This window comes from Xenopus tropicalis, chromosome 3 (genome assembly GCF_000004195.4).
Source record: "Xenopus tropicalis strain Nigerian chromosome 3, UCB_Xtro_10.0, whole genome shotgun sequence".
In the NCBI taxonomy this organism is placed as follows: domain Eukaryota; kingdom Metazoa; phylum Chordata; class Amphibia; order Anura; family Pipidae; genus Xenopus; species Xenopus tropicalis.
Window position 1 is genome coordinate 116564666 of NC_030679.2, and position 25670 is coordinate 116590335.

Here is a 25670-nt window from a genome sequence, read left to right on the forward strand (position 1 = left end):
CGACAGTCTCACCTCATAGTTTAAATCTTCCATCCCCTTAACCAGTTTAGTTGCACGTCTCTGCACTCTCTCCAGCTCATTAATATCCTTCTTAAGGACTGGAGCCCAAAACTGCACTGCATACTCAAGGTGAGGCCTTACCAGGGACCTATAAAGGGGCAAAATTATGTTCTTATCCCTTGAGTCAATGCCCTTTTTTATACAAGACAGCACTTTATTTGCTTTAGTAGCCACAGAATGACACTGCCTGGAATTAGACAACTTGTTATCTACAAAAAACCCCTAGATCCTTCTCCATTAAGGAAACCACCAACACACTACCATGTATGGGATCTATTATCCATAATGCTCGGGATAAGGGATCTTAATAGGGCTGCCATCTTTTCACTAAAGTGGGACAGGGCATTGATGTGTTAAAGAGGGGTACATTACAGGGGGTGGGGTTATGGCGTGCCAATTGGTGATTGGTGATTGCTGCGTCATTCACCTCAGGGTCCTGTCCAGATTTCCAAATTTGGAAATCCAGACAGGCAGTTTGCACAAAGACCAGACTGTACGGGTAAAAACCAAGCAGCTAGCAACCCTAGATCCTAATCATTTGAATTTTCATACTTTTTTTTACTAAAAAATTATTTATTTGAAGATTTCTGGATATCGGATCCCATGCCAGTGCTGTAAGTGCCTGCCTTGCAGATTATTCCCTTGTTTTCTTCTTCTATAAAGTAACTGAACTAGAGGGATTATATGTTTCATTTGTATACATTAGAATATTCATATCATTACTTTAGTTTGTAAAATGATAAATAGACTTAACCGATCTTGAGCTTCATTTTACACTGATAGAATTAAGTACCTTTTTGGGTGCAATTATAATGGGTCAGGTTAAGGGTAGGGATAAAAGGACATTTGGCCTAGACTACCAACCTCAAACAGGAGATTTGTTGAAAGTACATATTAAGTTGATATCTGTAATATATACATCAGAGATATCAAATCTGCTGCCTTCCAGCTGTTAAATTAAAGCCATAGGGGAGATTAACCCTATGGGTCCCTACAGGTAGACAGAAATGGAATTGGAATAAAGACATTTTTCAGCTAAAGGCAGGCTGCTAATTATGAGAGCTGGCCTGTACTGCTTTCTTGGCTTTGGAACTGTTCAGGGGCACTCATATGTAAGAAATGTGTAGAAAATAAACAAGTGCAGAAGCTAAAATTAGAATATATTTTTGTTACAATACAGTTCATTAGATTGATGTGATAAAAAAAATATTCTGACCCAATCAATCTAATAGCTCCCCTTGCATTTTTTTCATATTATAATGTCATGTAGATTAAGTGCCATTTGGTATGAGACACAATAGGAAGGAGCTCCCTGCCCTGAAGAGCTTACAATCTAATGTACAGTTGGAGATGTATAATCCCTAATATCAGAGAACAATATATTTATAATAATACATGAAATAAAGTATAATTGCACATTGTATGGTTGTGGGATGGAGAGTTGCAAGTTGGAACCCCCTAGAAGTGAGGGCAGTTTAACAAGCCCCCTGACTTTCCTGTTTAGGTATCCAAGCTGAGTGTGATCCTCACCATACCAATCTGGGGAGCTAAGCAAGCAAAGCAGGATACTGACCTTGATTTAGAGAAGGTGATTGGAAGTCACCTGATAGCAGCTTTAGTTGTGCTAAATCTGGTGTGCTGATAATAAATACTGAATTTGCTGAGTCTTTGGTGTCTAACTTTGGATTAAAATCAACACAAGCCCCAGATGTGTGGAAAATGCTTTATTTATTTCACGTGAGTCAAAATTTGTTTTATCAGCACAGCAAGGTAATTAGTACCTCCCACTGCCGCAGCCAGTCTCCTTCATAGGAAAGGGCATTCTGCCAGTCTCTGGGCAGCAGGTGATGGGTTAAATGGCTACAACTATGCACAGACACTCAAGCCTCCTCTTATTGGTTGTCTCTGTTGCACCAAAATATCATTAGTTTGGCCCAAAGGCAGCCTCTTCTGTCATTGTCCCTCTCATGTGACCTGTGAAAATGAGTCAGTGAGTCGTGTTACGGGGAAGAACGCAGCCCTGCTTCAAAGGCATATAAACTGGGCTCTGCACAGGCACAAAGGGGAGCCATTAATCTTAAAGGCAGCAGGCAAATAGGGGGATGGGATGCTGCCCTAGCTGGGAAATCACTCTAGGCCCCAAATGTAGTAAGATGGACCCCACAAAACCCCCCAAACCAAGTACATAAGAGGGAAAAAAAACAGTCGCTTTTTTCAAATAACATTTGTTTGGAATAAGCCGAGGTTATTCTGTGCTCTGATTGTGGCCTTTCATCTGCGAGATATCCACACTGCAGGCTCCATGCCATCTGGCTCATATTATTAAGGTGACTGGTCCTCCCCATTATCCATGGAAACTGATGGTGCACTGTTCTATTTGAAACCTCGCTGCCCTGCAGGATGCATTATTCACAGGCGCCCCTAGATAAATGGCAAGCCTCATCACCATACCTATTATAAGCAAGCTGTGCAATTTGAGAGAGGAAAATTAAAGGAAGAAAAAAAAAACTGGATAAAAGAGAAATGCTGGTGGATTTATGGCTATTTGCTACAGTCCCTTCTAAACCAGCATTGTCAAGCAAGTCCTGCCAGTCATTTCTCCCCCCCACCCAAACAATGTTAAACGAATAGACAGTCTTTACCTCCCCTGTCATTCACAATCTGGCCTCTTCAGAAATGTGACAAAAATGGTCTATACTGATATTGGCTTTTCATAGTCCTGTTAGAAATCATACCTGATCCTTTTATAAATCACAACTATAGGGTTTCCAATTGTCCAGGGTTGGATTACTGCACTGGGGATAGACTGGAAGTCTTTAAAAGGCAAAGATTAGTGATGAGCAAATTTTTTCGCCAGGCATGGATTCACAGGGAATTTCCACATTTCGCCATTGGCGAATTGTTTTGCGAAAGTTCCGGAAAAATTTGCTGCAGAAAAATTTGTCGTGCGGAAATTTTTTTGTCGCACATCAAATTTGGAGCGGTCGCGTCAAATTGGGTGCAGTCGCACCAAAAAAGGGTCATCGCTAGCTCATCACTAGCAAGGATAGATTTAGCTATGAGTATGCTTCAGTTATAAGCGAAAAGGCACAGACTGACATAGCTGTATGTTAGAAGACATAAGTATCAGTCATAGGAAAGAATACAAGAGAATTCCAAACCATTGGGGCAGTAGAGTGAGCTGTAGCCCTGTCTGGATCTTCAACAGCTTTCCAACGCTCTCTAGGCCATTGATCCCCAACCAGTGGCTTGTTAGCAACATGTTGCTCACCAACTTGGCTGTTGCTCCCAGTGGCCTCAAAGCAGGTGCTTATTTTTGAATTCCTGGCTTGGAAGAAAGTTTTGGTTGCAGAAAAACCAGTTGTAATGGCACGCAGAGTCTCCTGTAGGCTAACAGTCTACATAAGGGCTAACAAATAGCCAATCCAAGCCCTTATTTGGCACCCCGTGAAGCTTGTGTTTGTGTTGTTCCCTAACTTTTTTACATTTGAATGTGGATCACAGGTTAAAAGGTTGGGGATCCCTGCAGTAGGCTATAACTTCCAGAATCTCAATGCCATGATTTTGGTAAAAGTAGCATCTTGTGGCCAAGCCAGCCATGTCGAACACTTCACTCTGATTTTCCTTTTAAGCCATAGAGCCAGGGAGGAAGATAACTTTTAATAAGCAATCCTAGATAATGGGAAAATGTTTAAAAGCTGGGTGTCAGCATGGTTCTTGGGTACCTTCTCCAGTAATTACATTCCTTTGTTATAGAAGCCTAATAATGTGTCTTTTGGTGACCCAGAACATAATGCATCGCTTTTGTACTGCACTAATCCTTTTAGATTTCCTCCTCCCTGTAATGGTGCCATTCCTGGATGTCACTGGCTCATGATCTGACCCTGACAGGTTAAATTTACTCTCCATCCTTCAACTCATGAGCACACATAAACATCTATGGCACATCTCCAGCCAATTTACCCAGCATGTGTCAATGGAATCTACTAATTCATATCTCAGTGTTATCCTTAACCTGCTGTAGTTGGGAATTCAATGTAGGTCAGACTATTATCATGGGATGCATGCAACAGCTAATGGAATGCAAACACCTTGCTACTGGAACAGGCACAGGTGCTCTGTGCATAAGCCCTAATGGGTGCAATTTTGCCTTCTTAGCCCTACAGCAGTGGTAAATAAGCCCTAGTATGTGCTTATCCCACAGACACAGTCCCTTCCCAGGGGCTTTCCCACCACTACTACATGCACTGTATAACTAGCTCTGAAGTGTTTGTTGAGCTTTCACATACTTTTCCAACATAAAATTCCAAAGATATGCAGAGCCCAGGACATCTAAAAGTAGAGACTCCTGTCTCAAAAATACATATTTACATAATAGTATAATATTGAAATACCCTAAATTTGTTGATTTTCTAAAAGTTATAAGGCCAAGAGTTATAAGAGTGGGTAAGTGTGCATGCATGTCCTACCAATGTGTTGCCTCTTGTGTCACAGGTGCATGATGCACCTATTTTTCACAAATCATTAACTTTTGAGCAAATTTGTGACATTCAAATAAGGCTTTTTATTACTAAAAATATTGACCGCTGGAATTCTGGGACAGAACATTGCACTGTGGAGAAAACCATGGGGAATTGAAAATAAAATTTCTCCTTGGTTGTAAAGATAGAGATTATTCTATAAGATTATTTTGCTCATTATTACCCATCAGTGCTCTTGTCGGTGTTGTATGTATGTATGTATATTTTTATTTATAAAGCGCTACTTATGTACGCAGCGCTATACAGTAGAATACATTAATACAAACAGGGGGTTATTAAGATAATAGATAAATACAAAGTATAACAATAAATACAGATAAATACAAGATACAGTTACAGTTGCAATAAGTCAAGAGTCAAAGACCCAAGAGGATGGAGGTCTCTGCCCCGTAGAGCTTACAATCTATATTGTTCCCAAGGCTGTAAAGCCAAGAAAAGAGAGGGAGTTCTGCTTTAGCACTTCCTGTGGGCAGGGCTGTGTTCTAACAGGTGAAACTACTGTTGTAAATATTATATATAATATATATAAATTTATAAATATATAAATATAATTCAAATAAAAATAAACACATAACAAATGTGTGTATTATTGTGTCATTAAATGCTCCCAATAGCGGTGGCTCTCAGTGGTTTTCCTTGCCAATCATAAATCGAGCAATTATCATTTATTTTCTTAATCATTGAAAGGGAAGATAAGAGTAGAAGACATAAAGTACAGAAGAAACAATGTAAAGGATAGAAATAGATAGATAGAAATAGATAAGTAGAACAGGACCAAGTAACGTGCAACCAGGTCCCAGATTCCTCTCCACACCTGGGGCAGGCGTCCCCTTTGCTTGAGTCAATCTGCTTAAAATGTTCTGGAGTTATGTAAGAGCGGCAGACAAATTTGATTTATATAAGTTGGTCTTTAGCTGCTATTAAAAGTGAAAGTTGGTTTTGCAGTACCGTGGACCAGTTTCCACGGTTAAGAGTTGGTATGTCCATAGTCCATTTTGACAAGGGAGTTGACTCTTGTTATTTGGCACCTGGAGATGGTGGAGAGTAGGGTTTGGAGCTGTAGCTTCTTTTCTTTTCTCCTACATTAGAGAACTGGCTGTGCGCTGCTTGTTGTAGTTGATAGTATTAGAAGCGCACATTGGATGTTATGCTCTCATTAATATTTAGTTGGCCAAGCGTTATCATTTGGCCATCTTTAAGTATTTAAGTCCTTGTCCTACCACCACTGGTAGCCCTTGAAAATGTGGCAATCTCAGGTTTCACCAAACTAGGGTGTGAGGAGAGAATATATCCTCCTTTTGGTGCAGAAGTTTTTGAACTATAGTCAAGGCCTTCATAGTAGACATTGGTTTGGTCAAAAATTGGTGTGCCTCCCTACCTCTGTATGGTAGTGTTCTTAGGGTTTCCATTGAGCCCAAAATGGATGCCTCTAACACAGTGACAGGATAAGAATATGATGACTAAACCACCAATGAACAGTGACTAATACTACTGCCAGTTAATATACATATAAATCCGGTAGAGCCAATCCCCTGTTTACGTTTATCTCTGTAGTGTCACCAGATTATTTCTGGGTGCTTTATGGTTCCATATAAACAATTTAGCTTAAAAAATAAATTGGGGAGCCAACCTAAATACATATACATTTTTGGTATTAATATCTGTCATTATTGGGTCTATTTTTTTTGGGGGGGGGGGGGTTGTTGTCATTCACATCTAGAGTCTCTAATATTCCCAAGTATTGGAATTGGTCAACCCAAGAGAGGGGAAGATATCTAGGATACTTTCTGGCCTCTTGGTCAACCGCGAGTAGAGTCCATTTATGCCAATAAATTTTAAGCCTGGAATAGTGACTGAACTCAGTAATTATGTATAGTAGGCTGTTTAATGCTGGGCCAGGGTTTTCTTAACATACTAGCATATAATCGGCGTATAGGGAAATTTCTTCACAAAGATCCCCTTCGTTAAATGCTTGTTAAATGACATGCATAAAGTTTCAAACCATTTCTGCCACTGACTCAACAGAGAGGCAGAACAAGAAGGGGGACAGTGGGCACCCTTGTCTTGTGCCTCATTCATGTGAAAATGGAGCGGAAAGCATATTATTAGCATGTATCTGGGTGACTGGGGTGTTGTATAGTGCCTGTATCCATTGTATCAAACGAGGTCCAACCCATATCTTCTCAGGGTTTCCCAGAGAAAGGGCCATTCCACAGAGTCAAACTCTTTTTCAGCGTCCAATGCCACTACCACTCCACTCGACCATGGGTTTGTGAGGAGACGCTGGATAAATCCTATTTAATCAGTATATACAAGTAGTGACACTAATGGATTGAGGCGATTAGCTAGAATGTTTTCCATAATTTTGGCATCACTATGTAGCAAAATGGGCCTATAGGAGGCACATTGTAAACGGTCCCTTTTTTTCATATGATGACGGTATGGGCTTTGAACATCGGTTGTGGGAGGGTATCCATATTGGGAACTTCATTATACAGTTTAGTTAAGTGGTCTACTATCACTTCATTGTGGTCTATATAAAATTGCTATTTGGACTTTAAGGCAGATTGACTAAATAGAAAGAAAAGCTCAGGGTAAATAATAAATGGATCTTCACCTACTACTAACCTACTGGGCAGAGTTCATACGTGGTGACCCAGAATAACAATTAAATCCAGCCAAGCCAACCACCAAATTAGAGTTGTGGAAACATCAAGCTGTTCTCATGCATGTATATTACTGGGTATTTGGTACAGTGATGGGCAACCTGAAGCCAAAATTCTGCCAAACTTCTGCCAAAGTAAATATATAAGGTCAGCCACCCTACCACCATACTCACAATAACTTCTCTTGAAAGAAGCACTAAGCCAAACATGTAGGTGAATCAATGTAACCCCTTTTTGGCTGTAAATACAGACAAGACCAGCTAGACAGGCTATAGAGCATGGGGTACACTGGACTCTGGGATTTTGTTACATGGAAAGATCAAGGGGGAGGTAGTGTAACTACAACTCACTTAGTCTGTGTGCAAAGTAACTGAATAAATGGACACCAGAAGGTTCTTGGAGCAAACTCAAATTGGACTTGTTTATTGCCCAAGACAAATTATACACAGGGTTATGCAGTTAATACTCACATATGCAGATGGAATGGCAATAGATTAGGCAGGTTCAATACAGAACAAGCAGAATGGAAAGCATCGCTGTGGAGAGTAGTCTGGGTAGTAAGTCCTTAGAGTTTCTAGCTTAATGGTCTGGATACCTTACAGTAGACATGGATCAGGGAGAACAAAGCTAAGCCTGATACCATTGTCAGTACTGCAGTCCCTTCACTAAGGCAGTAGAGCCTGTAAAGGAGAATACTCCCAGCTATCTCTCCTGGTTGGAGCCAAAAAACTGCCTGCTCTTTCTAACCAAAGCTGACTATTTCACATCAATTTCACATCAATATCTATCCTGCACTTACTAACCCTTATTTATGGGGTTACTACTCTCCGACTTCTCCAAAGGTATATATCCCTCTGGAGTAGGATGGCTTTACTTGGGCCTTCTTGATTCCAGGCACAGTGAAACATTCACCTGGTTCAATGATGCAGGCCAAACAGGAAGATTCACCCCTTTGCTATGTTAGAGCGTGAAAGAGAGTGTTCTACCTATGAGCCAATAATGTACAACATGTAAATAGGAAATTCTGTTACATGGGTCTTTGCCCAGAAACAGTGAAATAAGGAAAGGTAAGGTTTAAAGCTATAGGGATTGTTAACCCTATAGGTCCCTACATGTATATGACTGATTACTGGACATGGTCCAACACTGTGACCACTAGAACTCACTTTCAGGTGTGAATCTTGCCTCAGATCTTTTGGTACGTTAATATATTCAAATGTTTTTTTTTCCTTATTTTAAAATAGAAAATCATTGCTTTTTTACTGTAGATAGTGCAACTGTGCCCTCTATGTAGGTACATTGTTTAAGGGATGTGCAGTAACAGGGCAATGATTCCATAGCACTAAAACACTATCCTCATGGGTGCTGATGTCTCTGCCTCAGTATAACAAGTTGTGCAGCACTAAAAATGACCCTGGCTGTTTAAACTCTGATAAAACTATTCCATTTCAATCATCCACAAAGTCTTGACAATAATTTAGACAAAACAATGAGTTGGGAGGGGGTTAGTGATAATGAATATATGATAAAATTATTGTGTCTTCCTTTTTTTATTTTTAATGGCATACGACCTTTAGATATATATTTGTTTAGATCTCAGTAGTGACATACATTTAATTTACCTGATGATCATTAAATAAGGTGATTGTTTAAAGAAAGTATAATATTACAATACAATGCATGCAGCTGCAGCTTTTATTTATAGTAATATTTCCACAACTGTTTGCACATTTTATTTTATTGGTTGAACTAAATATACACAGATTAAATATACAGAAGTTAAATCAGATGCATTTGAAAATACACAACAGCCCCCAAATGCATCAAACAAATCGCAGACCCCCAGTTCACCTAATTCTAGGTTGGACCCTAACATTGCAATACAATTGGGCTGCCAGTTTTAGAAAATACAATTTGGGGGATATACTAAGTGTGACCTTCCAACTGTTGTTGAACAACAACCCACCAAATCCCACTCATATGTTACTTTGGGGCCAGCATCACCTGTAAGGCTGCCTTACAAGTCAAATGAAATCTACATGGTCTTGATCCCAGAACAGGAAAATAGTTACTCCTACTTCTCCATATTGGTTATTTAACATGTATTCAATATATAAAAGAGTAATACTGTACCTCTGCACACCCCTGGAACCTTTAATTGATTTTTGGGGTCAGATCTGAGTACTGACTATGATATGTATATGAGCCTAAGGTGAAAAAAAATTCAGAATTGGGTGACTTTGGCTAATGGCGTCTAAAGTTTTAGGCAAATTTCAAAGGACTATTAAAAGTGTAGGCAGGTCTCAACATCCGAAGTTCACAAAACTAATAGAGCTAAACAGCAATTAAAAAATCAACAATCCATACGTGGTCAGTCTGCTTTACATGAAATAAACATAGTTGGCCATCTTGTTTATTAAGAATATACATGCATGCAGTGATGGAATGGCAAAATCTGCTGAATGTAAAGATGTTATTTATCCCCATTGCAGATAATTGAGAAACTGAATAAATAAATATGGTAACAAGGACTGGGCTTGTTAGCTATATTAAACGTCTAGTAACATATGGTACTAGATATGAGCAACTTGATGAGAATACAGTGAGAACTCACCTGCTGTCTGTACTCTAGCCTTGCGGCTCACCACTGACCCAAAGCGATTGTGTGCCACACAGTCATACTCTCCCTGGTCAGAGGGTTCATCTTCCTGCACAGAGTGAAAGAGTGGAATGTAGAGTGTTCCATTAGGCAAAGGGAGTGCATGGGCCTCATTCCAAATTGGAGAGCCATTCTTCCTCCATATGATGGTGATTGGTTGCACTCCATCTGCTGAGCAGAAGAGAGTCAAAGGCTGTCCTGGTACAGCAACTTCATCACTGGGCTCCACTGTAAACACCAAGTCCACTGAGTAACAGCAACCTGCAGAGGACCAACATTGGGTGTTAACACAAATAGGCAAAAAAACAGAACACAGTCATTATTATTTTGCTTTTTTCACATGGCAAACAGTTGCTTTAAAACATCAACAAAATTCATATGTCAGTAAGGATACCTAAGAGGAAGTCAGGGCCCCTGTCATATGACAGATATCTTTTGTTATTGCTCACACCAGGAGTGCAAGACAGTGTAATCTAGTAATGTGCACCAACAAGAAGACTGTAGTGTTTCGTGATTTCCCAGATCACACCTGCAAAACTGTAGGAATTCAGTTGGGTAGAACCCATGGATAGTAAGTGAAATCCCTCTGAGGCATGCTGTGAGATCCTGACATGCTGGGGGAGACACCTGTGGTGTATGTTATACCCATGTGGAACCCTATGGTGTGATTATCTCTCAGTTACTTTGCTCTTTGTTCTTCATTTCAATCTACTGTTCTTTTTCAGAACCACTGGCTCCCAAGATTCTTGGTGAAATGTGGGATAGAAGAGCTTTCTTGGAACACCTTCAAGTAAATCCCATGGCATTAAAAGAAAAAGGAGGGATGTGGAAACAGATTGTTATTCTACATTCCCTGTTTTGTGTGGGGTATGATTGCTGCATGCCATGCTGACCTCTGTCTCTGGCTCTTTATGTCTCTCTTTTTGCTTTAAATCATTTCTTCCAATCCCTGTGTCTGGCAAGACAGCATTGGTACACACAGACCCCAAGTAAAAAGCACAAAACCCAGAGTCTCCCAATAACCCTTTAATATAAATAAAATTAAATAAATCTGTGTGTTTACCTTTGCCAGGGAACAGAAACCTCATTTATATCAGATTTGCCAAAATAATCCATGAGCTTTATTAATTTAGTTGCTTTCCCCAGAATTTTTTTGAGTTCCACAACAGCCTTTTTTTATGAGCTTGTGCCAAATGCGGCACATTGTAGTCCAACACAAAAAGCATGCTTTCATCCCAAGGGTCTGAATGCCTTTTCATGTATGGTAATATATTGCTGGCTCTTGCAGCTGTTGATGGTCTCTGTGCATATTTTTTCATCTATAATTACCCCTAATGCAGAAAGTTATATGTTGATTGCTTTTGAGTTTTGGGGGTCTTTACTACCAACATTATTCAGGTACAAATATTCATCTATAGACTATGTATTAATACAATGACACTAAAACACACAAATATCTAATATATGGAAATGTATAGGTACAGAATTGAAAAGAACATATTGCTATGGCCCCTAGAGAAAAGCCAACACAGCAAACACTGCACACACAATTATTTTAACAGAACATCATCTTTGTAATGTTTATATATCACAGGGATAATTTTGAACACCTTAGCAATATCGTTTATGTTCAAGCAAGAGCACAATGTCGAGTGCTGTGCCTTTGAGGGTGACGCTCTAAGACCTGACTATTGAGCTTTTCCAACCTGGGATAGAGTTTTCAATGAAGGATTACTCTGCTCTGATGGCCCTGCCACGCAAAAATTGGCTCAACACCAATTGCTGCCCATCATTTACATATGAATGTCAAACATTGCCCCCATGGGGGAGCACACTAATCTGATTCCCATGATGACAAAGCAGCACATACATGGGCATTTCACTGAAGAGCCCCTTTAAATCATGGGAAAAGAAGAAGTCCATTCTCCCATATGGTGTCATCTGTGCCGATTCCAGTGCTGGGCCGCATTTATAATGACCCCCACCAAATCATTAGCAGCACTCATTTGTTTTGCAAACACAAAGGAACATTAACAAACACAGGCATCGCCAACACACGGGAAAATCAATCTAACTCAACTCAGACAATGGGATATAACCAACATACACTGGGCGTTACATACAGACCCTGAAAAACAGTGAAAGCAGTGGGGAAAAAGGAATCAATTAGGTCTGTGGAAAATGGGCAGCTATGTGTTTCTCACCTCCTTTCTGAATTAGAAGAACCTCTAACAATTACTGTCACAGGCTTCTCTTTCACAGATTTTATTTATCACCCAAACTGGTCCACAAAACCAAAATCACTTAATTCAGATTATTAGTTGTTTTTCTTTTATTTTTTATATAATGTTACAATACATTGCCTCTATATTACATAGGATCAAATAAGTTATAAGTTTATAATTGTGGTACAATTATGTTTATTTAACAGGCATTTGCTAAGCAACATCATAACTAAGGGCCAAGAGGGCCAGTGCAAAAATTGACCTAAGGCTTCCCCCTTTTCTGTCTCAAGCTCCTTTGCTCCCTTAATATTTCTATACAACCAATATCTATGAACTCCTACATGTGTGATTCTTTGTGTCCATGGACCCGTATTAAGTCCCTTGATATGGAGGAGATCACATTGCCTGTAGTTACATCCATGGTAGTAAGCACACAGAGTGTTTTATAGTAGGCACATATGTGCTTGATCAGTATGCTCCAGTTGTTGCTGAACTTCATATCCCAAAAGTGCTCTGTTAGTTGTGGATCAACAAAATCTGCAGGGTTACAGTTTGGCCATGCCTGTTGTAGAACACCAACACATAAACAGAAATGTACCACAGCAACACCTACCAATAACAATGACTAAGGCCCTATTTGAAAAGGGCTGAAGTTACAAAATAAGTGCCAAGGCCATTAGTCGGGGCACCAGTTTGAGACAAGAAATAAGAATATTGTGTTTATATAAACAGATATTAACTAACCCCATGTTATTAGGGGTAAGTTAATTTACTTCATGTATTTTAAAGACCTTATTTCATGATACAATTAAAAGTAAAGTGCAATTAAGTTATTAAATCCAGGATTGGATCAGTATGACATGGTATCAGTTGGTCAAGGGCGCCATTAGTACTGGGGTCATTATAAATCCCCTTTCTATACACTAACTATAAAGAGAGCTGCTGCTGTGGGAGTGGCAGGGTAAAAGGTGGTCCAATAAGGGTTAGTGGGGGGTTTAAATCTATGGGCTCCTGCAGGTCTCACCCCCAGGATAGAGGGGGAGCCAATTTTCTGGGGGTTATTAATACACTTGGGAACACCAATGGTTGTTTAAGCCCATTCAAAAACTCTAATTGGCCTCCAGGATAACAACATTGGTTCTAGGTTATCTTTACCAAGCAAAGCCTTTTAGCATTTTAAGTTAGCTTTTACATAGGAAGAAAAGACATACAGAAGTTATATTTCTAAATCCATAGTCAGTTTCCGCTAATGTTACAAGCACAGGCTAATATAATATTGGTAGCATAAGCTAAGCAGAAAACTCTCATCATTCCTACATACGCTTGTATAGTTCTGGCACACTCCATGCTGCCCACCTTTTCCTAGGTTAAGGGATGGCAGACTTTGTGTCCTCAGTCACCTCTAACATGAGTAAAGCAGTAGCAAAAGCGCTGGAGTAAGCAGCGTATCCTCATGCTCTTGAGGGCCCACTTAAACAGGAAAGCGCGGCCATTCATGAGCTTGATGCGTGTGACTCTCAAGGCTTCCTCCAATTACACATCACTTGCTTCCCCCAGGGAGGATTCCCAGTAGCTGACACAGTTGGAAGTTATTAAGTTACACAGATAATTCATGGATGGTATTCGGGCCTTTTCTCACCAATATTGTGACATTCCCCAGCTGCAGCCTGTGGATGCTCTGCCGAGCGGCACCTGTTTTAATAAATTAGCATGTTTCATACTTTTCACATCTCTTTTTTCCTTTCATATCTTTAAACTATTCATTACTCTTTAGGAACTGGCTACTGAAAATGTATATATTCTAGCATTCTTGTTTTCCATTGGTCAGTTCCTAACCGCAGCCCCAGAAAGGTGGGCAGATTACCATTAGAAGATCAGGGGGTGGGAGCACCATGGACGTGGCTATGTACAATAGGGTGAAAATACCAAAAAATATCCAGATAAGTTGAGAAAGGTGCATTTTAGGCTAGAGCTACAATGGTGAGAAGGGCCCTCAGGATGTCCTTATCTGAAGCAGTTAATTTTGAGTTGCACTAAGGGTCACAATTTTGCACCCCTTATTGCAGGATACAAATTTAACATTTTTTTTTTTAAATGATGGAAAACATTTTCTAGCAGCGGGGCCAAAATATTTTTATATTGGGCTGCCTTTTACACCAATTATTTTAGTCATTTTGGCATTTTACTGCCAATAGAGTCACCATATTAGTGCCACCTATTTATTCTGCAGAAAGATTTACCATACCTGAGTAAAGAGCCCTAGAAGTTCCCTCCATTTGTTTAAGATTCCAGCTGCCATTTTAGCTTGGTCTTCCTAGCTTCCTGCTGTAGCTCTAGAGGCTGGTAGCTCAGATTACACATTCCTAAGGGAGGGTGAGTATTATGAATTCTTAAGAGAGGGGGAGCAGGAGAAGGGAGAGAGGAGAGAACTGTGTAGACTCTGGCCCCAGGAAGGAAGGATTTTTTCTGAAACAGGAAGTCAGTCATGCTTATAAAAAAAGGAAGACAAGAAATCATGTGTTTCTTTTCATAGCAGTGTTTCTGTGAGTGCTTATGGCTGTATTTACATAGACCTTTCTGATAAAGCTTACTTAGTTTTACCTTTCCTATAAAGGAGATGTGAAGACAAAATCAGTATTTATATATAGCACTAAGATAGGAAAGCACTATAAGAGATGTTGTATTAAAAAAATCAGATGGCAAAGCTTGGGTGTTCATTTCAGCATATGAGTGTTGGTAGCCCAGCCTCATATTTTGACTAGTCCAATGCCTGTTTGGCCAGGGTAATACAAGGAAGGACATACTGAAGCTGACAGCAAGCAGAAAGACACTTTTGGCATCTCTGGCCTAGTAGCTTATGAAGCCTGTAAGTGTAGGTCTCAGATCTGCCTTTTTTATGGGAAAAATCACCCACCAACAATCCTGTTTTCCTCTGCCTCTTGATGATATGCAAAATGTGTTCAAACGCTTAGCTTTTCCTCGTTAGTCAAATTAGCAGGATAATGTCTGCCCAATTAAATAAGTCCTCATCTGGATGCAGCTGTCTATAGAATGCCAAAGTCTGGCAGTTAGACTTAACCTCTTCTGTTCCAACACCAACAAGTTATTAACCCTACTATGGAGTTTAATATAAAGTGTGACACGGGTCTCAGTCACACTGTTCAGCCCAGCTCTATCCTTCCCCTATCCAAGCTCTCTAGTTATCTTATCATTTTTCATTATGTTGCCCACTTGTATCCCTCACTTTCCTTGGTATCAACACAAGTATCTCATGTTTAACCTGAAAGTGAGAGTTCACCCTTTGATAAACAAAAATTAAATACAAAAGAATAGAGAGTGGCAGAATCTCCACCTACTGACCTATAGTGAGCTATGTTTTACCTTTTGATAAATGTGTCCAATTGTCTGACAAAAGTAGCAATGTGCCACTCTTGATTGTGCCTGCAGAATGGTGTGATGGTAAGGTGCATCCAAGAGGATGTCCTGCCTGTATGCCTATCCCTTGTGCTATACCAGCTACAACCAGCTGCAAATCTGTGCACTCCATACCAGAGGCAGTACCTGCCAGAAGCACAAATGACTCATGTGTAAATGTATGGCCTGTTTTACTCACAATATCATAAAACCACTCAATATCAATCAATATTAAACATTCCCAGGACCACAAATATACTAATACACCCCTATTCACCCTCGCTCACATCTATACCTATTTCACATACACATACACTAAATAAATATCAGACCTCTTGAGACTGAGCCAAGGTGTAGCAACCATAGTCTGCAGCTCTGCTGCACCCACCAAATTAGGGGCCACCCCCACCATATAGTGGTATAACTAGATGTTACTGGGCCCTCAAGCAAATTCAATTTAGGACCTCAACACATTGGTAGCTTGACCTATCCTACCAAGATATATTGAAATTGCACGCTAATTAGGGCTTTACTCTGCCCCTACATTCCTATGCCACCCACAACCACAGGGTCTGCTTCCTCTGTAGTTACCCACCTGCTACCCTTCTAGAGAAACCCTGGATTTACTGCTAGGAAGTGGTTGTAAACAGTTTCAGGTAGATGAGCATTGCAGTAAAGCAAGTGCAAACAGAATAATGGGGTCCTATAAAAATACATTTAATTATGAATCAGTAAAATCACAGAACATGATCCAGAGTTGATCCATTGAAGAGGCAACTGTCATTACTGCTCGTAAAAAAAACAGAACAAGCAATCATAAATCTTGCCCTAGCGCCTTTTATACTCATCCTGGCCAATCACCTTTACACTTCATTAGTTCTTATTACAGTTGTTGTAACAATATATGCAATACTGATGGTATTCTGCATGCAACATTTTTAACATGCATTCTTTGTGTACGTAAGAGGTATACAAACATAAATACAATAATAACGACACATATACAGCTATGAAATGCCCTCAGAATAACAAAGTATCTTAATCATAATTAATTAGCATATAAATCTGCATATAAAAGCCACTGAAATCCTGCAATTAACATAAACTGAAATCAATAAAGGCAAATATATTGACCCCATTAGTATTAATTTAAAGAGTATATTAACCAATGAGAATTCCTCCATTTGGGGTAAGAGTGGCACATTGTTAAACCCAATAACCTTTATAGTAGTAAGTCAATTTATAGCAATGTCTGTGTGTTTACATTGATGTTATTACATTATTAAAATGTTACAACCATTTACCTGGAGGTGACATACCACACACTGGTCCCCTACTGCTAAGGTTGCTTGTTCTATCTCTTATTATTTACTGTAGGGCATGCAGCTATCTATTATTCACATCATAATGTCTTATTAACTCTGTATCATAAACCGTCTTATTCACTCTATGTCACACAGCTTTTATTGAATGTATATGACATAGCTATCTCGTACTCACTCCACAACATACAGTTATCTCTAATTCGCTTTATATGATAAAGTTATCTCTAATTCACTGTACAGCATACAGTTAACTTGTATTTCCTGTACATAATACAGCTATCTCTCATTCATGGCACATGATACAGCTATCTCTTATTCACTGTACATCAGTAATCTTGTATTTCCTGTACACCATACAGCTATCTCTTATTCACTGTACAGCAGTCTCTCATTTATTGTACTGCATGTCCAGCATACAGTTATCTCTTATTTACTGTACAGTAAATAGATATATTATTCAATGTACAGTATACCGCTGTATGTCTTTTATCAACTATAATGAGAAAAAGAAAGAAAAGTAATCAAAAAATATTTATGCACCACCCCATAAATATTTTTTGATTACTTTTCTTTCTTTTTCTCATTATAATTATATAATTGATCATGCACACCCCTGTGACCTATTAAGTTTTTAGTGTTAGTGCTCTCCAAATACATTATTTTTTGGGTCTGTCCTTTATTCACTGTATTGTATGCCGTATATGACTCTTATTATTGACTGAACTGCATGCTGCTTTCTCTTACTGACTGTTCCGCATACAGCTATCTCAATTACTATGCTGCACAGATCTCTTTCTCTCATGGTATGGCCAATAGCTTTACTATCCAGTCATATTTTAGAGTCTTCTCTCACTTGTATGGCATACAGCTACTTTGCTCTAAGTCACCATTTATATCTAATTCGTGCAGATGTCTCTTCCTGTTCTGCACATATAATTTTTCCCCCATGTCTATACTGTGTGGCATACTGCTATTATTATTATTTGTATTACTTCCATTACTGCACACTGCTCTTTCATTCTGTATCACACACAACTATATCAGCTCTCTCTCACTGGCCTCTCTGCCTGATACATACACAGCTCTCTCTCACTGGCCTCTCTGTCTGATACACACACAGCTCTCTCTCACTGGCCTCTCTGATACACACACACAGCTCTCTCTCACTGGCCTCTCTGTCTGATACACACACAGCTCTCTCTCACTGGCCTCTCTGCCTGATACATACACAGCTGTCTCTCACTGGCCTCTCTGTCTGATACACACACACAGCTCTCTCTCACTGGCCTCTCTGTCTGATACACACATAGCTCTCTCTCACTGGCCTCTCTGCCTGATATACACACACAGCTCTCTCACACTGGCCTCTCTGATACACACACACAGCTCTCTCTCACTGGCCTCTCTGTCTGATACACACACAGCTCTCTTTCACTGGTCTCTCTGTCTGATACACACACACAGCTCTCTCACTGGCCTCTCTGTCTGATACACACACAGCTCTCTCTCACTGGCCTCTCTGTCTGATACACACACACAGCTCTCTCTCACTGGTCTCTCTGTCTGATACACACACACAGCTCTCTCTCACTGGCCTCTCTGTCTGATACACACACACAGCTCTCTCTCACTGGCCTCTCTGCCTGATACACACATAGCTCTCTCTCACTGGCCTCTCTGTCTGATACACACATAGCTCTCTCTCACTGGCCTCTCTGTCTGATACACACATAGCTCTCTCTCACTGGCCTCTCTGCCTGATATACACACACAGCTCTCTCACACTGGCCTCTCTGATACACACACACAGCTCTCTCTCACTGGCCTCTCTGTCTGATACACACACAGCTCTCTCTCACTGGTCTCTCTGTCTGATACACACACACAGCTCTCTCACTGGCCTCTCTGTCTGATACACACACAGCTCTCTCTCACTGGCCTCTCTGTCTGATACACACACACAGCTCTCTCTCACTGGTCTCTCTGTCTGATACACACACACAGCTCTCTCTCACTGGCCTCTCTGTCTGATACACACACACAGCTCTCTCTCACTGGCCTCTCTGTCTGATACACACACAGCTCTCTCTCACTGGCCTCTCTGCCTGATACACACATAGCTCTCTCTCACTGGCCTCTCTGTCTGATACACACATAGCTCTCTCTCACTGGCCTCTCTGCCTGATACACACACAGAGCTCTCTCTCACTGGCCTCTCTGTCTGATACACACATAGCTCTCTCTCACTGGCCTCTCTGCCTGATACACACATAGCTCTCTCTCACTGGCCTCTCTGTCTGATACACACATAGCTCTCTCTCACTGGCCTCTCTGCCTGATACACACACACAGCTCTCTCTCACTGGCCTCTCTGCCTGATACACACATAGCTCTCTCTCACTGGCCTCTCTGTCTGATACACACATAGCTCTCTCTCACTGGCCTCTCTGCCTGATACACACACACAGCTCTCTCTCACTGGTCTCTCTGCCTGATACACACACACAGCTCTCTCTCACTGGCCTCTCTGATACACACACACAGCTCTCTCTCACTGGCCTCTCTGATACACACACACAGCTCTCTCTCACTGGCCTCTCTGCCTGATACACACACACAGCTCTCTCTCACTGGCCTCTCTGTCTGATACACACACACAGCTCTCTCTCACTGGCCTCTCTGATACACACACAGAGCTCTCTCTCATTGGTCTCTCTGTCTGATACACACACACAGCTCTCTCTCACTGGCCTCTCTGATACACACACAGAGCTCTCTCTCACTGGCCTCTCTGTCTGATACACACATAGCTCTCTCTCACTGGCCTCTCTGCCTGATACACACACAGAGCTCTCTCTCACTGGCCTCTCTGTCTGATACACACATAGCTCTCTCTCACTGGCCTCTCTGCCTGATACACACACACAGCTCTCTCTCACTGGCCTCTCTGCCTGATACACACACACAGCTCTCTCTCACTGGCCTCTCTGTCTGATACACACATAGCTCTCTCTCACTGGCCTCTCTGCCTGATACACACACACAGCTCTCTCTCACTGGCCTCTCTGCCTGATACACACATAGCTCTCTCTCACTGGCCTCTCTGCCTGATACACACATAGCTCTCTCTCACTGGCCTCTCTGTCTGATACACACACACAGCTCTCTCTCACTGGTCTCTCTGCCTGATACACACACACAGCTCTCTCTCACTGGCCTCTCTGATACACACACACAGCTCTCTCTCACTGGCCTCTCTGCCTGATACACACACACAGCTCTCTCTCACTGGCCTCTCTGTCTGATACACACACACAGCTCTCTCTCACTGGCCTCTCTGATACACACACAGAGCTCTCTCTCATTGGTCTCTCTGTCTGATACACACACACAGCTCTCTCTCACTGGCCTCTCTGATACACACACAGAGCTCTCTCTCATTGGTCTCTCTGTCTGATACACACACACAGCTCTCTCTCACTGGCCTCTCTGATACACACACAGAGCTCTCTCTCACTGGTCTCTCTGTCTGATACACACACACAGCTCTCTCTCACTGGCCTCTCTGATACACACACACAGCTCTCTCTCACTGGCCTCTCTGCCTGATACACACACACAGCTCTCTCTCATTGGCCTCTCTGTCTGATACACACACACAGCTCTCTCTCACTGGCCTCTCTGTCTGATACACACACAGCTCTCTCTCATTGGCCTCTCTGTCTGATACACACACACAGCTCTCTCTCATTGGCCTCTCTGTCTGATACACACACACAGCTCTCTCTCACTGGCCTCTCTGTCTGATACACACACAGCTCTCTCTCACTGGCCTCTCTGATACACACACAGAGCTCTCTCTCATTGGTCTCTCTGTCTGATACACACACACAGCTCTCTCTCACTGGCCTCTCTGATACACACACAGAGCTCTCTCTCATTGGTCTCTCTGTCTGATACACACACACAGCTCTCTCTCACTGGCCTCTCTGATACACACACAGAGCTCTCTCTCACTGGTCTCTCTGTCTGATACACACACACAGCTCTCTCTCACTGGCCTCTCTGATACACACACACAGCTCTCTCTCACTGGCCTCTCTGCCTGATACACACACAGCTCTCTATCATTGGCCTCTCTGTCTGATACACACACACAGCTCTCTCTCATTGGCCTCTCTGTCTGATACACACACACAGCTCTCTCTCACTGGCCTCTCTGTCTGATACACACACAGCTCTCTCTCACTGGCCTCTCTGTCTGATACACACACACAGCTCTCTCTCATTGGCCTCTCTGTCTGATACACACACACAGCTCTCTCTCATTGGCCTCTCTGTCTGATACACACACACAGCTCTCTCTCATTGGCCTCTCTGTCTGATACACACACAGCTCTCTCTCACTGGCCTCTCTGCCTGATACACACACACAGCTCTCTCTCATTGGCCTCTCTGTCTGATACACACACAGCTCTCTCTCACTGGCCTCTCTGTCTGATACACACACACAGCTCTCTCTCACTGGCCTCTCTGCCTGACACACACACACAGCTCTCTCTCACTGGCCTCTCTGTCTGATACACAATGTGGTACACCCAGCTGTCATTCCTCTCAGACACATAAGCACATATGTATTTTATCCTATGTGGCAGCTCTAAGAAAAATGCTAGTTCAGTGTACATCAAGGTTATATATTATATATATATTGCTGATAATACTCTCCATACAAATACCCTCTCTCCTCTCCTTCCCCTTCCCTCTCTCTGCCCCGCTACTTTCTGCAGCCCTTTCTGTACAGAGCCAGGGGTGTAATTCCGAGGCAGCACTGAAGTTGTTGAAGTCTTTTCACATTTAAAGGGAAGATTAACAGATACACACAAAGCCAGGCATGGCCAGGACAATGGGGAGCAGGAAATTACCGAAAGGAGGAAGCAGGGGCCAGCAGAGCAGTCACATAATCTCCTACAGGAGAAGGGGGGGGTTGCTATACCATGGGGCCACATGGGGGGGAAATATCCTGCCCCCTTCCTAACCTTATGCACCTTGTGATTTTACGCCAGCAGTCAGAGGATGGGGTGATACTGGCAGTGTGAACCTTGATTTTTTGTAAATCGAGAATGAGGCACCTCAGTAATATGGACATAGTGCAGAGTCTCCCATTTAAAAAGGACATATAAAAACCTATGCACTATATGACTAACTAGCAATTAATAGATGCATATTGCATAGCATGTGTCCAGTGTAAACACATTTTTAAGGTCAGCACAAAACAAATTGTGGTGTGCCCAAAGAATTCTGTGGCATGACAGTACATGCTATATATACACAATATACTGTTGTGCAGGCTGTACTGGATATGTGCTTGTTTCTAAGGCTAAGAATGGGCTAAGGCTGAGGACACTTTGGGAAGTTCTGAAGCACAAGAGCCAATCTTAGGATCATAGAGTAAGAAAGCCAATATGGCTCTGAAGGAGTTAATTCATGCAACTCAAGTCAATGTGTATTGGGCTGAACTCAACTACAAAAATACTTGTCTGATAACCCAACACCTAAGCACCAAGAAGCTGCTTCCAAAATAGAAGAAACATAGTAGATGATATGTCCTCTGCTCCTGTGCAAGGTCACCCAGGGGTCCCATTCCCTCACAGTAAGAATCCAGCGCAGAGCAGGTGTAGGGAAATGGCAAGTGCTGAAGGAATCTTTTGTGCTCTTGCAGTGCCAGACCTGACCTCTAGGGGGCTACTGAGAGGCTGGTTCTGAAAATCCAAATTGTAACCTAGAGTCAACTCTAGCCAATTTAACCCATGCTTAGCCACTGCAAAGCGATGTTGTGCAATATCATTCTTAGCAGCATCACAGACTTTGGAACAAATAATCTATGTAGGACCACATTACTCATCATCGTGCTGCTGTTGTGCAACTATAACTGATAGAATCCTCTGACTCTGACAGCCCCCTGATATCAGTGGATGCTGGGAGATGTAATTCCAAAACAGTCTGTGTTTGGAATGTGCTGATATAAATGAATGGGGTATAAAAGGGATGCTTTGCTTCCCACTGCATATTACTGCTGCTTTCTGGGGGCCAATTTAGCTATTGTTAGCATCCCTCTAATGAATGCTCTGATCCCTACAGATTGATGACTTTTGTCACGCCTGTACTACAGTGCACCTACAATGGCCGTGAATGCACATTACAGGCAGCTTGGCGCATTATCGTTGATGGAATAGTAAATAGGAACAGCCACATGCACTGTTATAAGGTGGGAGCAAATGCCAATTTTATGGATAATTAAATTGCTCTCTAGCATCAATTATTATATTTTTTATTAACCAATTACTATGTGGTGGTGCACTTAGAAATGTCAGTCTTTGCAAAGCAGTTCCGAGTTACAAACACCATAATAATCCTAATTATACAGGATTATGATACTCTTTGCTCTCACACAAAAGGAGCCCCCCGCATTTTTGAGCAGAATGGATTAATCACGCCTGACAGAGCCAGCCACAGACCACACAGTGTATATACAGTGTGGATGTTCATGCAGGCAGTACAGCTGTCTGTACAAAGAGGAGCAAGGCTCATAAGCAAGAAGCAAAAAGATGGGCAATATACCCCTAGGGCTTCAATATTACAGCCAATAATCTAAAAAAGATGTCACATTTTACACCGCTATAATCCTACTATTTAAAATGTGCATATGTAGCATTAAAAAGTCTGCCCTCGAGGTTTCCAGCCTGACTGCCCAGTTGTATTGGAACTACAACTCCCAGAATCCTCTGTCCTGCTGTAGTTCAGCAAGAGCAGGGGAGTTAGGCATCCATAATCTACTGTATTATTTTCAGCAGCAGTGATATGTTGCATATCCCAGCAGTGAGTGTTTAAGGCACCGTCCATATGTGGCTTGCTGTGTGTCCTGTTTTCCAGTTATTTATTGCCATTTGGCACAATTCCCTGCTGCTGGGAGACTTGTTGACACAGCCATGTGCTTTACTAGTATAGTAGACAGTGAGAGTGTTACACACCCGGCTCGGAGACAATGCTTAGACCCACTGTAGCCTTAATACAAAGGGATGTTCTCATAAGGGATGCCATGGCAACAGCATATCAAAGGTACCCAAACAGTTGATTAGATGGTGCAGAACAGCCTGGGACACATGCAGCATATAAAAGCACCAAACAAACTATACAGGGCAGGCATTAACAGGCAGCGGGGGTAATAACGCAGTGGAGTTATCTGTCATGCAAGAGACACACACACTCTCTAATCCAATGAGAGAGATCTGCACCTATCCCTGTACAATGTGCACAAAGTTATAATGGAGCAGTGTGCAGCAGCGGCACTACTCATGCATCGCAAATACAGGAATCCCAAAGGGTGCAAAAATGTGCCCTTATTGACAGTTTAATAACCTCTTAATATAACTGAAAATGTTATGTCTGGGTTCAGAGCCCCCTCTTCTCCCGCTTTCCCCCATACTCCCCATCCCCACACTCCCAATTCTGATGCTGACAGTACCTGCGCCCATGCTGAGAGGTGCAGCAATGGCATTAACTCCTTCTGTGGCAAAAAGAGATCAGCGGTTCTATTCCCTACAATGTGCTGAAGACTCTCTGGGTCCTTTAGGGGTTAAATCCAAGACTGTGTATTTCAAGTACTTACCCAGGATAGATGTAATCAGTCCTACTGTAAATCCCAAGGACCACGCACAGCCTCCCCAAGCCATAGGTTCACTTTGTAGTGCTTCCAAAAAATCAGCCGAATGCTGTAAGGCAAGAGCAGAGCGAAGAGAGCAGACGCACAAAGAAAGCCAGACAGCCAGGGGGGCTCAGTCACTCCTCACTGGGACAATTGGGGACACGTTTGCATCATCTTGAGCATGCATTAAAAATTGCCAGCATCCCCCTTGCTCCTAGAGAGCCATCCGTGTGAGTGTGTGAGTGTGTGTGCACTGAACCAGCAGCTCCCAGGTCCCCCTCCCCTCCCTCTCATCACAGTTCTCTTGAGGCCCTTTCTGGGGAACAAAAGATCCAGCTTGTGCTTTCTGCCAGTGCACTTTTTAAGCAAGTGATCCCCAATGCTTTTGAACTGCGGGAATGTGGATCTTTAGGAGGAGCCAACCAGAGACCCCCACGCTTCCTCTACTCTAAACCTTCTCAGATCACCTCTGCATTTTTGCTGCTTTTTAAATGATGCATGACAAGATCTTAATGTGTACCAGTTCAGTTGTTTAGTGTCAGTTCTCTGAGAATAAAAATCTCCATATCATCCATATACCAGGGGAATAGATCTGGTTGAGAATTTAAAAGGTTTCATAGAGTTGTCTTACTCCATCGAAACCTAGCTGGAACAAAAGACTGAACCTCCAAATATCATAGAGACAGGAGTAGGCGAGAATGAGTGATAATCACAGAGCGGAAACATCACGCAGTGTGAGGAAAACACCAGATAGGTTGGTGGGATAAGCCAGGATGGGAAGGACCAAGAAATGAGACGCAGAACATGAGAAAGTTTGAGATACTGAGAAAAACATCTAAATTGAACAGATGATTAAGGTACCCAAAAAAAGCAACGAGAAGAAGACAAGTTGATATAGATAGATGACAGCAGACAGACCTGAAGAGAGAATAAAAGAGCAATAACCAAAGGAACATACCAGGAATGAGTATGGCTGATACAGAATTAGATGGATCAAGCAGAGTAGAAGAGAAAACAGGATTTGGGACAGCCAAAAAGAGAAGCACAGTAGGGAGAGGGACAGGCGAGTAAATCAAAA

At 41.9% G+C, this 25670-nt stretch overlaps 1 protein-coding gene across 1 annotated transcript in view; it reads right to left on the minus strand.

Moving 5' to 3' along the window:
• The window catches only part of igdcc3 (immunoglobulin superfamily, DCC subclass, member 3), a 68190-nt gene extending 42962 nt beyond the window's left edge, over positions 1-25228 (minus strand). The window contains exons 1-2 of the mRNA XM_002938358.5: positions 24557-25228; positions 9882-10187 (exon numbers count right to left, since the gene is read on the minus strand). Coding sequence (XP_002938404.3) covers positions 9882-10187; positions 24557-24620 — 370 coding nt within the window. The 5' untranslated portion in view covers positions 24621-25228. The remainder of the gene's footprint in view (positions 1-9881; positions 10188-24556) is intronic.
• Positions 25229-25670: the final 442 nt, after the last annotated feature.